At 34.9% G+C, this 16,225-nt stretch overlaps 1 protein-coding gene across 1 annotated transcript in view; it reads right to left on the reverse strand.

Moving 5' to 3' along the window:
* The window catches only part of GRID2 (glutamate ionotropic receptor delta type subunit 2), a 1,602,175-nt gene that overhangs the window by 604,749 nt on the left and 981,201 nt on the right, over positions 1–16,225 (reverse strand). The window contains exons 6-7 of the mRNA XM_061419669.1: positions 10,728–10,901; positions 2,078–2,239 (exon numbers count right to left, since the gene is read on the reverse strand). Of these exons, the coding sequence (XP_061275653.1) occupies positions 2,078–2,239; positions 10,728–10,901 (336 nt within the window). The remainder of the gene's footprint in view (positions 1–2,077; positions 2,240–10,727; positions 10,902–16,225) is intronic.

Genomic DNA, 16,225 nt, shown 5'->3' on the forward strand with positions numbered 1-16,225 from the left:
CCCAAACAAAACTTCATAATTATCATATAAAATCATTGTTTTGATTATAAATTTTCTAACAGAAACATTTTACATATTGAATTGCTCCATAAGAAATACCTACATATTATAGTGTCTCTTCTTCCCTCCTACAGATACTTTCACTAAATAAGTGTCTCCTAAGCAACCTCCCAAACTATTATTCTGTCTTTGTGTGACAGCTTCCGAAGAATGAATATATTCAGGTTCCTGCATCCAAGCCAAGGCATGAATTAATAAATTGGCAGGATCGGAACCATGTTCAACAACCTCCCTTGGATTCATACCTGCCAACTCTCCGTAGAAATAGAGCTGGGGGATTTTGGCAACACCTTGAGTTTAGATTTGACTTATTCATTTTTCACTTAAAAAATCCTCCTCTGCCAATGTATTCAATGAATTTAATTTTCAAGCACTTCAGTTGATAAGAGCCTAAATTCTCATTAAAGTGATTCTTCTGCAAAGAGGATACAGCATCAAGTGGAAAATGCAGGCTTTTCTCTAAGAGAAACATATTTTTCCCTCCACTTCCTGGTTTTTGTACATCTAGTTCCCTTTTAATGTTAATTTTTAGATTTTTCTCTGGCATCTCTAAACACTTCATATTTCATTTGACTAGCTATTTCTTTTACTATTTCAGGAAAAAAGGCAAATGCTTGCAGTAAGAAAAAGGATGCATAAAATGAAGACTATAAACTTCCAAATGACTGTCTCCTTTGTGTAAAGGGTACAGGGGAAATTTGTTTGTTTTATTAATCATTTCATTTTAAATCCGAGAAGCTGTGTGAGACAAATGGAAAATGCCAGCAAGGATGACATGACAAAGAGGCTAATAAACTGCTGGATGCTTATAACTGTGAGAGGAGCTAAGCAACATAAACTGCCTTCTGGGAACGGAGCGGGTAGCTGAGCTAAAGCAGGTCACAGGCAGGCTAAATACCACACTGACAGTGAAGAAGAATGCCATCAAGTACCCCCACATAGCTCACAAATGCACCAAAATATTGACTGTTTATGACTTATATTATTATTGTAAGGCAAATTAAAGATCACATCCAATGTTTTACCACATGTCGTCTAACTGAAAAACACCTAGATCTAGTGTTTATTTTTTTCAGGGGATGATAGAGAAAAAAAATGACTTTCTGTACTTTGTGACAGATACTGAATAATTTGAGCATCTCTGACACTAATGATACAATGAAGGTGAAATAAAATATTTCAATGATTAATTTTTTATCTGCAGAAAATTTCCTTTTGAATAAATAAATCACATAGACATGTTGTTTTCTGACCTTGAAATTTTTCAATATTTATTTCGATTTTATTTATTTTTGGCTGTGCTGGGTCTTTGTTGCTGTGTGGGTTTTTTCCTATAGTTACAGAGAGCAGGGGCTACTCTCTAGCTGTGGTGTGATTGGTAGTTGCGGCTCGAGGGCTCTAAAGCACAGGTAAAGTAGTTGTGGCTCACAGGCTTAACTGCCCCATGGCATGTGGGATCTTCCTGAACTACGGAGCGAACCTGTGTCCCCTACACTGCAAGGCAGATTCTTAACCACTGAGGCACTGGGGAAGCCCTTGATTTTTTTTTTTAATATTTAATTTATCCATTGCACTATTTTGTGCTCTGCATAGGCAGCAATATTAGTGAAGAAAAAAATCCCAAAATATATCTTATCAATGACTTATTGTTTCTCTTTGCATAAAAATTAGGAAGACCAAAATGCTAGTCAGACACACGGTTGCCAGGGGGTAAGAGATGTGGGAATGGGATGGATTGGGAATCTGGGATTAGCAGATGTAAACTATTATATATAGGATGGATAGACAGCTGTATGGCATAGGAAACTATATTCGGTATCCTGTAATAAACCATAATGGAAAAGATTATTGAAGAAAGAAATGTGTATATGTGTATAACTGTGTCATTTTGCTGTACAGCAGAGATTGGCACAACATTGTAAAATCGACTATACTTCAATAAAAAAAATAAAATTAACAACAATGACAACAAACTAACGGATGAATTTTGAAAAAAGAAATGCTAGTTCGAAGTTACCTTCTTGATGGTCTCCAGCATGGAGCGCCCTCCCTGCCAGGGCTTGGAGTTCTTTCTGATACATGACAGACTAGCCATGCTGTGCCACTTCCGGTCCTCCAGCTTCTTATGAAAAGCGTTAGCAAGCAGAAGCACCGTGTCGTATATGTAAAGGTTTGAAATCTGAAAAGACATTAGACAGTAATCATCAGAATCAGAGATGCCAACCATCAAGAATAAGGAGAAAAGTATCAGCTCCGTTGCTTCTGTTCATGTCATAGATAGCCGGTTTACTGGGTTATTTATTAAGCAGAAGGTTTCCTTTTTTTCATTTCCTGGGCAATTTTGCTATTGAGAATGAAGTCTTGTCTGATTGTATGCCTCAACTGCTTTTTCAGCTTATTTAGGTGTGAGAGAGATGATAAAAAAGAGGAGTTTCGACAGAGGCAAGGCTGTTAGTGTCAGACCTTAGAAAATCACTGGTCCTTATTTCTTTCTGAGGAAGTAAGGATCTAAGGGCTTAAGATTGGAAGGGAAAATGAATAATACATTTTCTGAAGATGTCATATTTTTGCATTCTGGTTTTTCAGATGGAGAAATATCCACTTGATTTTACATGGAAGATGAGTGTCATAGGTGCCGGATGTCACCATTTGCCTATATGTCTGTGTCTATGGCGATTCAGTAATGAAAAAGTGAGAGGAAACAGCACCATTCATAAACATTACAATGGTCAAGGGTCTATACAAAATTATATACAGGTGCATTGCAATTAACAAGACAAATACCATAAACTGCTGTTTGTGAATGTGTGTTTATATTAATGATTTCTTCTTCTAAGGTAATCATATTAACTTCCCTCTACATAGATTTTAAAATAAATCACACAAATATTTGATACACTGTATTGCACTCTTACAGTTTGCCAGAATCACTGTCCTCACTGTTAATTACCAATGTTTTTTAAATAATTTAGAAATAACATTTTAAAAATACAGATACCATGAGATATCCAAGGTCAACAACAGTGGTTTAATGTTATATCATTTCCTCTCTGAAGAAAAAAAAAATCAATATAAAATAAAAAATGAGAACTCAACATAGCTATAAAGAATAAATCCATTTTAAGCATGTAAGTCTTCTCAGATATTTAGGAATCTTGTTATCACATTTTTTCTTGAAATAAAGGGGACAGTACTTTGATTGCCCTTTGCTTATAATTAATCATGAAGGAATCTTATGAAATTTTCTGCCCACATCACAGCATGCTACTAAACTTCAACTATTAGGATGATGAGAATTTGAACAACTGTTAATAAGCACTTCCTAACAGTGCCTTTGAATTTTCTAACTAGGTAAATCTTTAACCACTTGTTTTTGTAGACTTTCCTTTAAAGAGACTTTCAACACTCTTATGCACCACATGAAATATCAGTTTGTTCTTTATAAGGAAATATTTGGACAGGCCATTCTCATCTTGGCCCCCACCCCATCAGATAATTCCTAGAGAAACGCCTGTAACTGGCAATGAATGAAGAGTAATGCTTGAAGTTAAAAGTAGCTGATGGAATGAACTTCATCTGAATCAGACTGAATACCCAAAAGGGAAATCTAGAAGAAACGTGAAGGATGAATGAGTCGTATCCAAAAGTCTGGGGCAAATCTTTGGATATTTCTCAATAATCTACAATAATTTGACCTTTTCTAAAACCTCTCATGACTCCACTGCCTCAAACTCTCTTGCTCTAAGCAATCTAACTTTATTTTGTTTCACCCTCTGACTGATTGCTTCAAGCGTGTAGATGAGATAGTTGTGGGAACATCCTCTGAAGTCTCTTTATCTGTCTCTAACTAGTTAACGTTCTCTCGTACTCAATCCATGGGTCACAAGCTGGGTGAATCCTACCCTGACAGCTTCTCAGGATTCTCCCCACTCCCAGGCTAGGTGGGCAGTTCTTGTTTTATCTCTCGGAACACTCAGTGCATATCTCTATTGAAGCATATCAGAATGCCAAGACTTCTTTTAAATTGCTTTTCACACAGAATATAAGTTCCTTCTGGATAGGGGCTCATATTGCAATATTTTTGCCTTTTGCACTTTTTGTTTCCCTTATTTTTTATTTCCTCTTGACTTAGCCCAGAGTCTAGCACATATTTGGTTTTTGATAAATAGTTGTCAAAGAAAGAAAGTCAAAGAAAAGAAAGTCTAGTTTAACATCAGTTAGGTTTAACAGAAGTCAAGATGTGAGCGAGCTGACAACTGGTGACACTTCTTATGGCACAGTCTCCTTTGCGTATCTAGAGGCATGCACTTTAGCATCCATGCTGGGCTGAAAGGTCAGTGATTTGTAGTCAATACGTGACAAGTGTTTTTGACAAATGACTGCCTCTCTTTGTTTGCTCACATCCCAAACTGCAGAATCAAAAGGGGGAGATGACATTCTCTGAGCTTTCCATTATCCCTTCTTTTACTTCTTTCTTAGCAAATTCCTATTCTCCTTTGAGGTCTGTGCTCTTTACCATGGCACACATTACAGCCCCTCTCTGCCATTACCTACTGACCTCTTGGTCACTTTTTATTCAGATGAACTTTGCTTCTACTCTGGTATGACAAGAACAAGTGACTATTTATTAGACACAAATGAACAACTCCTCTAACATCTTAAATGTCAGCATCCCACCATTTGACCAATCGTTTCTATCTGCTCTAACAACATTTGTTTTCGACTTTACTGAACCACCAACACTAACCTCCTCTACATGCCAACTTTCCAATATCTGACACCTTCTTTGACGTGCTCTGAAACATTCTCCTTCCTTTAGTAGTTGATTGCCTGGTATGATTTCTAGGCAGCTCTTCATCTCAGCATTCTTCCTCTGTTTTTCTCTTATTTTTCAGTGTTTCTGTTGAAAGTTTAATACTCAGAACTAACTTTATTTGCAGATGTGAACTGACTAGGAGAGATGTGGATAAAATGTTATCTTTCTTGATCTTAACAAAATGCTTCTGACACAGAGACTGAGATAACATTAGAATGGTTTGGAGCAAATATTACTTCTGCTATGTTCAAAACAAGTTTGCCTTCATTTTAATAGCCTTAAACTGTCAAATCATGTCTCATCCATCTGGACTTCATGTAACTGACTTTGAATCTACACTTTATATCTATCATATTTTAAATTTTAGGCATATTATTCAGTGACTGTTAACAATTTGAATATTGATGTAAGAAAATATAAGCTTTCTCTTCTAGCTTTATGTCATTAACATATCTGATAGACGTATTTTATTCATTTTAATTTGTGTAGTTTAAAAATTTTGAAAATACTAGGTCTGAGTGAAGTCAAAGTTGCTCAGTCATCTCCGACTGTTTGGGACCCCCAAGGACTATACAGTCCATAGAATTCTCCAGGACAGAATACTGGACTGGGTAACATTTCCCTTCTCCAGGGGATCTTCCCAATCCAGGGATCAAAGCCAGGTCTCCCGCATTGCAGGTGGATTCTTTACCAGCTGAGCCACAAGGGAAGCCCTAGGTCCAAAGACAGACTCTTTGGATAACTATAGAGAATTCCTTGCACTTCAAGAGTAGAATATCTATCAGTGTGGTTTTACTATTCCACTAGTTCCATACTTACTAAACTGAGGGTAAGAGAAACTCTGGTGATAAGCTGTAAATATTAAAGGTACTCAAAGCTACATAATACATCTGGGCCATGTTCTAGGCTTATGAATTTTGCCTGAAGAATTGAACACAAAACAAAGTAGTTTAGCTGATTACTATTTGAGATGTTGTTGTTGTTGTTCAATCACTCAGTTGTGTCTGACTCTGCGACCCCATGGACTGCAGCATGTCAGGCGTCTCTGTCCTTCACCATCTCCCGGAGCTTGCTCAAACTCATGTCCATTGAGTCAGTGATGCCATCCAACCATCTCATCCTCTGTCATCCCCTCTTCTCCCTCCTTCAATCTTTTCCAGTATCAGGGTCTTTTCTAATGAGTCAAATCTTCACATCAGATGCCCAAAATATTGGAGCCTCAGCTTTAGCATTAGTCCTTCCAATTCAGGATTGATTTCCTTTCAGATTGACTGGTTTGATCTCCTTGCAGTCCAAAGACTCTCTAGAGTCTTCTCCAGCACTCACAGTTCAAAAGCATCAATTCTTCAGCACTCAGTTTTTCTCATAGTCCAATTCTCACATCCATACATGACTACTGGAAAAATCATAGCTTTGACTGTAGAGACTTTTGCTGGCAAAGTAATGTCTCTGTTTTTTAATATGCTGTCTAGGTTTGTCATAGCTTTTCTTCCAAGGAGCAAGCATCTTTTAATTTCATGGCTGCAGTTACCATCTGCTGTGATTTTAGAACCCAAGAATATAAAGTCTCACACTGTTTCCATTGTTTCCCCATCTATTTTCCATGAAGTGATGGAAGCAGATGCCATGATCTTAGTTTTCTGAATGCAGAGTTTTAAGCCAGCCTTTTCACTCTCCTCCTTCACCTTCATCAAGAAGCTCTTTAGTTCCTTTCTGCCATAAGGGTGGTGTCATCTGCATATCTGAGGTTACTGATATTTCTCCCAGCAATTTTGATTCAAATTATATTACTTTTAATTTTAAAGAAACCCATATATTGTATAACTTTTAAAGACAATAATAAGACTATGTTTTGAACTTTTTAAAAAACCTGAAGCCAAAATGCTTACTATCTTTTGTTCTTAGTAGTCTTTGGTGAAAATGTTTGAGTGACATTAATTTACAAACATTTTAAATATTTTCCTAAAAGGAAAATTTTTCAAACACTATATTAAAATCAACAAAGAATAAAAAGATTTACGACAATATCTAAATCTAAAAAAAAATATTAAGTAGGCTTCGGTGATGCCTGTTCTTAAGGAAGTCCTATTATCTTGTTTAATGTTCCTCAACCCACGTATTTAATAGTATATTCTTCCGGGAGATGGTGAAGGACTGGGAAGCCTGACATGCTGCACTGCATGGGGTCACAAAGAATCAGACAGAACTGAGCAACTGAACAACAGCAATGTATCTGAATATTAATTTTACTGTGTTAAACACTTGTTTCAGAATCTTTCTACCTCCCTTTTGAAAACTGGGACAATATACCAATGCCTTGTTCTCTTCCTAAGTATTTCTCTAATATTTCTAAATTACAACATTGTGATCTTATCTACAGCTTTATTAACTGCTCTGAGAAATTATTTTTCCGGCCTCATTTTAGAACAGTAAGGCATACTCTAACCACCTCCCAACACCTGCTCCTTCTGATCTAATGATTTACTTTCCTTTAAATGACTTTTATCTAGTCTTTCCAATTTTAAGATGGAGAAACAGAAGCAAAAGGATTTGAATGTTTCTATTTTCTCTCCATTAGTATCCAAACTAACATTAGTTTTGTGTGTGTGCTCCGTTTGTGTCTGACTCTTTGCGACCCCTTGGACTGTAGCCCACCAGGCTGTTCTGTCCATGGGCTTTCCCAGGCAAGTATTCTGGAATAAGTTGCCATTTCCTACTTCAAGGGATTTTCCTGGCCCATGGATCGAACTCACATCTCTTGCATCTCTGCATTGGTAGAGGGATTCTTTACCACCATGCCACCTGGGGAGACAACATTAATTTCATCAAGCAGTAAATGGCTTACTTTTGTTTCATATATTGCTAAAAACTGTTTCTAGCTGAAAGGTATCTTTGACATTTATTTTGCAACTTCAGCTAATTCTGAATTTTAGTCTTTCTGGCACTAATTTAAAGATTGAGGAAACTTGGCTTTTGTTCTTTCTAAATATTACTTAGGCTTCCCCAGTAGAAGACAGTTGCTGAAGCTGAAGCTCCAATACTTTGGCTATCTGATGCATAGAACCGACTCATTGCCAAAGACCCTGATGCTGGGAAAGATTGAAGGCAGGAGGAGGGGATGAAAGAGGATGAGATGGTTGGATGGCATCACTGACTCAATGGACATGAGTTTGATCAAATACTGGGAAATGGTGAAGGACAGGGAAGCCTGGTGTGCTGCAGTCCATGGGGTCACAAAGAGTGAGACGACGGAGCGACTGAACAACAACAAAATATTACTTCCCTTTCTGTGTACACTAAAACATGTAACAGGCCAGAGATCTCTAGATGCTCACCGTCTTTTCTAGATGCACCCTCTTTTCCTCTGTTGTACAGATTATTGTGACTGCTGGGTTTCTATTTTCAGAGGTCACAAGAATCATATTTTCATACCTTTTTTTCTGAGTTTTTCTTTAAGGTGGATCCTGCTGATAAGATATACGTCTACATGTGATCCTTTTTATCTGCACTATGGACTCCAAGTTGAGAGAGGGTTGTTTCTCCCAGGGAGCCCCTTACTCTCAATTTTAAAAGTACTTTTCTTGTTATTTTCTTTAACTTCAGTGAGATAAAACATACACCAAGGCCAGACTTTTTATCAAATGCTCCGCTTTTAGTAGAACGTTTTAAATTCAAGAGCCCAGCATTTAGGCACTTCATTATATAAATCTTCACATATAAAAGTTTCTGTCAGTTTTCCTTTTACATATTAAACAGTTAGTCAAATTCTATTACATATAATAGGGATGCTAATACACAATAAATGCACAAAGAAAAGTAATCTTCCAGCTTTCTTCAATCTGTAGCTTTGAGGGGTGTATGATGAAGGTATGGGGCAGGAGGAGTGTTACTTCCAGTACATCCTTAATTCATTAGATATGTCTGGGAATACCAAGATAAATAAAATATTTGTTCCCTGATTTCAAGGAAGTCAACTGAATCAGAAGGATTGTGCTGTTAGGCGAATATGCTTTGAAATACTGTGCAATACCTTTCTGCTTTCCTCTCTGTACATTACCTACTACCTCTTTCAACAGAAACAGCCTTCAATATCTCATGATTTTCTAAATCAAAGTTCTTTCATGTTTCTAATTAAAATTCTATCATTTCCACATCAATTATACTCAGAACCAATTAATATCAAAACATAGGTCATTGGAAGTAGAGAACTTAAACCCTGTTTAGGCTTGAGTGGCTCACTTTGACTTCTGTTTTCTTATCAATTACTTTCAGATCCAAATTTTTACCAAGGTGCAAAGCACCATGGTAGGTACGATGGGAAAAAGAAAGAAAGACAAATACTTAATGTGATTTTATGATGTCTGGAGGGAGCTCATTCTAAAGGAGCTTAAAAATCTACTAGCAAAATTCTGTGGGCAATGATTCCGGAGACAGCTGTGGGGTAAATACATACTGCTCATTACAATGGTGGAGAAGGAAATGGCAAACCACTCCAGTATTCTTGCCTAGAGAATCCCGTGGACAAAGGAGCCTGGTGGGCTGTCGTCTATGGGGTCACACAGAGTCGGACATGACTGAAGTGACTTAGCAGCAGCAGCAGCCCCAGCATCACAATGGTAATAAGTATGAAGAAATGGCTAGATAAATGGCCATTTATCTGAAATATTCAAAGCTGACTAAAAATAGGGAAACTGTTATCTTTCAAACAAGGAAGTCATTTAGCCAAGTCACCTTATTTATCTAGTATTATTAGGAATAAACTAGTTCTCCTAAAATGATTTTTCCTGATTTTTCAAACTGAACATCTCTAAATACTAAAATACTATTTCTATTAAACATTTTGAAGAAATAGGTTTCTAAAATACATCCTATGTTTTTCTTCCTACTTATGAAATTGACCATGACTTTAATCTTTATTGGTATCTCAGGGTTACTGTTTAAATATTAACTCATAAACTAGCTATATACAATAGTGATACACTTGGGATTGTATTATAATGTAGAGTTGTTTTACAGAGAAGGTGCTGCTCTGATAGGATATTTGAATTAGAGTATCTGTTTGATTTCTCTTTTTATGTTTCTTGCCTCGTTACAGGGCTTCCTATGCCCTATTATAGTTGATGTGCCTGCCTTTGTCAAACCTCCTTCAAACTGACATATTGAGATGGCCAGTACAAAGAGAAATAACACAAAAAATTCTGATAGGAGTTTCCTTAAGAAAAAGAAACAGGATCCAGATGAGTATTAAAAGGGCATTCTTATGTGTACGCTACAGGGACTTGGTATTCTTTTTTTTTTTTTTTTTTCGTTTTGCTGCTCAGAGATTGTATTCATTTACTTTCAAATTCTTTGTTGTATTCTGAATAGCAAATGTTTCAGCTATCTCCCATCTGAGTTGGATAAACTTTATATAACACTACTGCATTTTCGGATTGCTAAATATTTTTCTGGTGAAGTCCTTCCAACCAGAAATTAATCTATAAAAAGGTATAGGCTTCTATATCCTTGTTATGCCAGAAAAGGCAAACAAATTTATTAGCTTAATAATTTGGAGTTTAGCATTAAGGAGTATCAATCACAAATTCTACCATGAGAAATGCTATTGATCTACTTGCTGAAAAGAGAATAACCTTTACTGATTATATTTTTACCAAATAGATATTTTGCTGTAATGAAATTTAGAACAATCAAAGACAGATTCTTAGCACTCTTCCCAAGTAGACTTATGAAATTGCTGGACCAAAAATGGAAACATGTAGAATTCTGAATGCAATGCCACCAGAAAATGTCTCTCTACAACTGACCAAAAGAAAAAAATCCTTAGAGAAATATCTGGGTGCTTAGAATATACCTCCATATTCTGAGCAAATGGATCCTTTGGATCACACAATGTTGAAGATATTCGATGGTTGCCACGGAAACATCGCTGACTTATATTCTGGGGGACTGGAAATGTCTGTCGAATGATGGTTAACCTTCCAATTGACCTTCTTACAAGTTCCTGTACATCCACATCATTTATTTCCTATAAGATAAGAAATGGAAGAATTAGAAATGTTATAGTACACAACAGAAACACAAAACTATTAATGAGTTGTTATCAGGAAATGCTAAGAGATTCTGTTACTGTAATACATTTGCTTAATGCTTAGCCCACATCCAAGTGGAAACAACACCACATGTTCATTAAAATAATCAACTCATTTGTAGTTGCTGTCTGTGCTTTAAATTATATGTATTTATGTATATAATTAATGAATGCCTAAATAATTTCAAATGAAGTGATGGACTTGAATACTTTTTATTTATAATAAGTTTATAATATGTTGAATACTTCAGAAAACTATGTGTTGTCTAAACATTGGAAAAGGTCACAAAGGAAGCTGTTATTACACTTAATTATTTATTAATGGATTTCAAGGTACTTTGATGACATAGGAAGATAGTTGTAATGTAAGAATTATATATATATATATTAGCAATGAAAAGGGGGTTCTTAAGACAGTAGAGAGAGAAAGAGGAGGCATCATTTTTTAAGACTTTTCCCAATTATTTCTTAGAACTATTGGTGTTAACACATGGACTTGTTTTGATAAGAAATAGATAAAATGTTCATTAACTGCTGACCTGATATATTAGTATATAATTGTGTTCTTAACATAAAGATAAAAACTTCTATTGATTAATACAAAATGAACTCCAGTGATGTTTATCCAAATTACTACTAGTTTGCATATAAGCCTTTGAGAATGCAAAGGAAAGCATTTTCTTCTTCCTTTTCCCAGTCACCATCCAACTCTAGACTTAAACTTTAAGATTTGACTCAACTATGGATGTGAAAATAAAAAAATAAAATAATAAAATAATATGTTTAACATACATCTGTTCTAACTGAACATTATTCTAATTGGAATTAGAATAGATGTGATCAAAATAAATTTTACTTTTAATGCAGCCTTTAGTTAGGTAGTTTGTAATTCATGGTATCCATCTGAAATCTTTTAAACCGATGAAGTCTTTGTAATTAACATATTATTGCTTTCAACAGATTCTTGCTGCTGCTGCTAAGTCACTTTAGTCGTGTCCGACTGTGTTACCCCATAGACGGCAGCCCACCAGGCTCCCCCGTCCCTGGGATTCTCCAGGCAAGAACATTGGAGTGGGTTGCCATTTCCTTCTCCAGTGCATGAAAGTGAAAAGTGAAAGTGAAGTTGCTCAGTTGTGTTCCACTCTTCGCTACCCCATGGACTGCAGCCCACGGGGCTCCTCTGTTCATGGGATTTTTGAGGCAAGAGTACTGGAGTGGGGTGCCATTGCCTTCTCTGACAGATTCTTACAGCAACAGAAATAAAAGATTTGACATAGGATACATATTGGACTGCAATGAGTATTTGTTAGGTTTGTTTCAAAGAATTATCACAGAATAATGAAAGAGAAAAAGATAATTTACAAGTGCAAATTTTCTTTGTCATAGAACATATTAGCTTTAAAATCCATCCTTTATTTATGATCTTTATGAAATAAAGACTTTTCTGAAAATAAAATAACACCTGCCATCAGCCATATCTAGTATAATATCCTGGATTTCCAGTCAATTAATGTACCATAAAGATGATTTTTCTCTGTTTAAAATGCCATCTTTTTCCTTTAGTGTGTATCATTTCACTGGCCACCAAAATTTCTGTCTGGCAAAAGCAGGGCAGTTTTTAATTCTCTGCCATCTACTCACAAAGTAAAATTAAACACTGTCTACAGTGTCTATCAACTTCATGTTAGGTCTGAATTTTAAACAGGAAATGTTTAAAATAAATTTTTATTGTTATTCAATGATATTACATGTTTAAAATTTTTTAATATTATGCAGATAGGCATCTTGATTTTTAAAAAGCAGTGAAAAATTCTACCACTCTCATAATATTGACTAAGTTGTGTTATATATGTGGTCTTTTTTCTTTAGCAATATGAGATTTATCAATATTTTGTCAAATACTACTATTTCTACATGCTCCACTAGTGCTGAACTACAAATCAGCATATTAGAACAAAAACGTACATTTATTAAGATCCTACTATATTTTGGGAAAAATACTAAGTACTTAACACATTATTTCATTTTCTGCTAAAAACTACATTCTGATTCAGATGTTGTTAATTCTCACTTACAAATAAAGAAGTAGGGAGATTCCAAGTTCTTCATCAACATACCCTTTACTCATAATGAGATTTTATAAATGTCATCAAAAGACACTCTCTGAAGTAATCATGTAAGGAATCCATTTTTCCTTACAGGAATTATTTAGATTAATATTCATGAGTGATAGGAATTAAAACAATAAAGATATATTATTCTAGAATTTAATAGCCTAATGATTCTATAAGGAATGGTACAGTCATCTATCATGAGCCAAAGTCTTTGAGAGGACTATTTTTAAATCCATAAAAAAGGATGGTTACCTTTTACAAGTTCTAAAAGCTGAAGTCCTCAGATGTCTAAATGACTAAACTATATCTGAGAAAACGTCAATTTGAATTGAATATATTTTGCCTATTATTATTTGAGGAAGGGAAAAGAAAGTAATTTTCTGGTAGGAAAGAATCTGCCATTCTGAATGAAGCTAACAGACAATCTGTCTCAAAAAATTCACTTGCAGTTTTAGTTTTGACACCTGATCTCAAAAATAGTTTGATAGTGATATGAAAACTTGATTAAGTAGCTATTTTATATTTACAGAACTTCTACGTTCCAGAAGATGCATTTCAAAAGTGGTAAATACAATGTCATGTAAACAGTGGAAGCCAAGTAAATATTTAATCTTTTAAATATTTAAGAAATATTTTTAAAAGAAAATTGTTAGGTAAACTGCTTTATTAAAATATGAAGCTGTTGCATAATCTATTGGAATCTACGCTGTTCAAATGTGCAGACTTTTAAAAATGTTAAAATAACTGATTTAAAAAATAATCATATGAAGAACTAGTTTACCACACACTCAACTAAGTCCCCTGTACTACCTAAATATGCTACTAAGTTATACAGACATTTTCTGAGTCTAAAGGAATTTAAAGAAAGTAAATTAAAAATTATTTGTCATTTTTGTATTATTTATTTCAGTGAGTATATTTATGAAATAAGAATTAATATTGCAATGAAAAAAATATGTTTTAGTGTACTTATTTTTTCTCAAGTGTTCTTCTTTAAGAGCAAAGCATTCAGCCTTTTTTTTTCTCCAAAAATTATTTACATGGATAATCAAAAATTATCAAGAGTCAAATCAATATATCCGAGAAAATATTCTTATTCACTTTACTGTGATAGTTTAATATAGGGTGAATTCTGAATGGAGTCAAAGCCAAGGAAGGGGAAAGCTAAAATATCTGGTAGGGCTATAACTCCACCAGAAACAGCCAATTTCCAGAACAAATCTTTTAGGAGAATTGGATCACTCCTGAATCCTTGTAGGATATCAGCTTTAAGCTTAAGTTAATAGAATTCCAGGGAAGGAATGACTCAAAATCTATTAGATCGGATGCCAATCTGTATTACATAAACTATTTCAGAATAGGATTCCTTCCTCCTTTCCTATTCTTTTATCTCTTAATATCTAATGAAGTTCTTGGCATATAGTAGGTATTCATTAAATGTATTGTCAAATAAAAAATTGAATGAATGGCAAGATTTCAGCAAACCATCTTTGAAAGATAGATCCCTGAAACTTTAAGTAGAGACACTGGGGTGCTTTAATAACTTTATCTATTATAAATAAAGCAGATTTTAGTAATGATACTAAGCAGTGTGCTATGTGGTGTAATTTGAAAAGATTATATTATTGTTGTGTTACTGGTATGTTTATGCTCTCCATACTTTAACAAAAAAGACCCTTTGATGCTTCCATAAAGTTTAACAGTAATGTGAAATTATTATACAAATACCATGAAACATGGAAAAAACCAACTGCAGACTATAAGAGTGGAAAAAGGAACAGAATGTCAACTTTCTGCTTGACAGATTAGTAGCGAGCAGTTCAATTAATCACCAAATTAGAAAAATGAAAAATATTCATTACACATATTCAAATCTCAACCATAACAACAACAACTTCTTCACTGCAGAAGTAAGCAGTGATTAGCAGAGAATAATGGCTTAAACTAAAAAACTAGTATTTAAATAAGAAGTCAGGACACCAAGGGTCAGGTTTAGTATCATCAGGGAATGGAAGACTACATATAGCATTATGCTTCTTGCTGCTCTAAACAGTGTGTGTGTGTGTGTGTGTGTGTGTGCGTGTGTGTGTGTGTGTGTGTGTGTGTGTGTTAAGTGGTATTGAAACACTAAGTGGTATTGACCTGCTCTGCCTAAAGTTACATCTCTTCTCAAGGACTAGTAAGGAGGGCTGTGGGTAAAAAACAGCCAAGGGTTTCAGTAACAAAGTGAAGTGACATTTATAACAATTTACAGTAGGAAACTAACATGTGAATGAGAAAAGAACTGAGGTTTTCTATACCGTGTTCTATACTTCTAATATGTATTTATGTATGTATATCTTCTTTTCTGAGCTTCTAACTTGTAAAACTTAAATAAAGTGCTAGGCCATCTGCTTCGGGACCCTGAAGGGATGACAATACTTATAAGGAAAGGCTGTTCTCTGCTGGATCACCTGATTGCAGGGAAAAGATAAATACCATTTCCAACTACTAGCATATGATTGATTACACCATATGAACTAGCATAGCCTCTCATTATTATAGCATATTTGATGCAAATGAAACAAATTTACTGTTTTCAAGCTTTAGCATCAATTTGTATCACGATGCACAATGCCAACTTTGATTTATAGTTTCTTTGAGAAACTGTTGGTGCAATAAGATTAAGTAAATGTTTGCAACCCATTTTAAAATTAGCAACAAAATAGTAGCTACACAAAGCAAACTAATCAGATTCATAATGTCCATGTTCAAACAAAATGGGCATTTGCAAGTTGCTGGATTTTGTTGTTGTTGTTGCTCCTTTTAGAGTTTATTATTTTCCTAGGAAACTTGAGGAATTCATGTTTCTCATTTTATGGAAATTAAGATAAATTTTGATTCATTTATTATAAACAGATGTATAAAACAAATAAAGGTAGTGACTCTCAAGTTTCCTGAGGCATATTTCAGAGAGAATGAGGTGGCTGGATGGAATCATGTAGAATTAAGAGGGCTGAGCACAGATACATATATGGATGGTATCTCTTAGGGATGAAAGTACAGAAAATATACTTGATTTCTGATTTTTTTTAACCTAGTTTAGGGAAAAAACATAATAACCAATGTAAACAATGCAGGCTGTGACCATGAGATTTTTCAAAGACG

The sequence above is a fragment of the Bos javanicus genome, chromosome 6 (assembly GCF_032452875.1).
Source record: "Bos javanicus breed banteng chromosome 6, ARS-OSU_banteng_1.0, whole genome shotgun sequence".
Taxonomy (NCBI): Eukaryota; Metazoa; Chordata; class Mammalia; order Artiodactyla; family Bovidae; genus Bos; species Bos javanicus.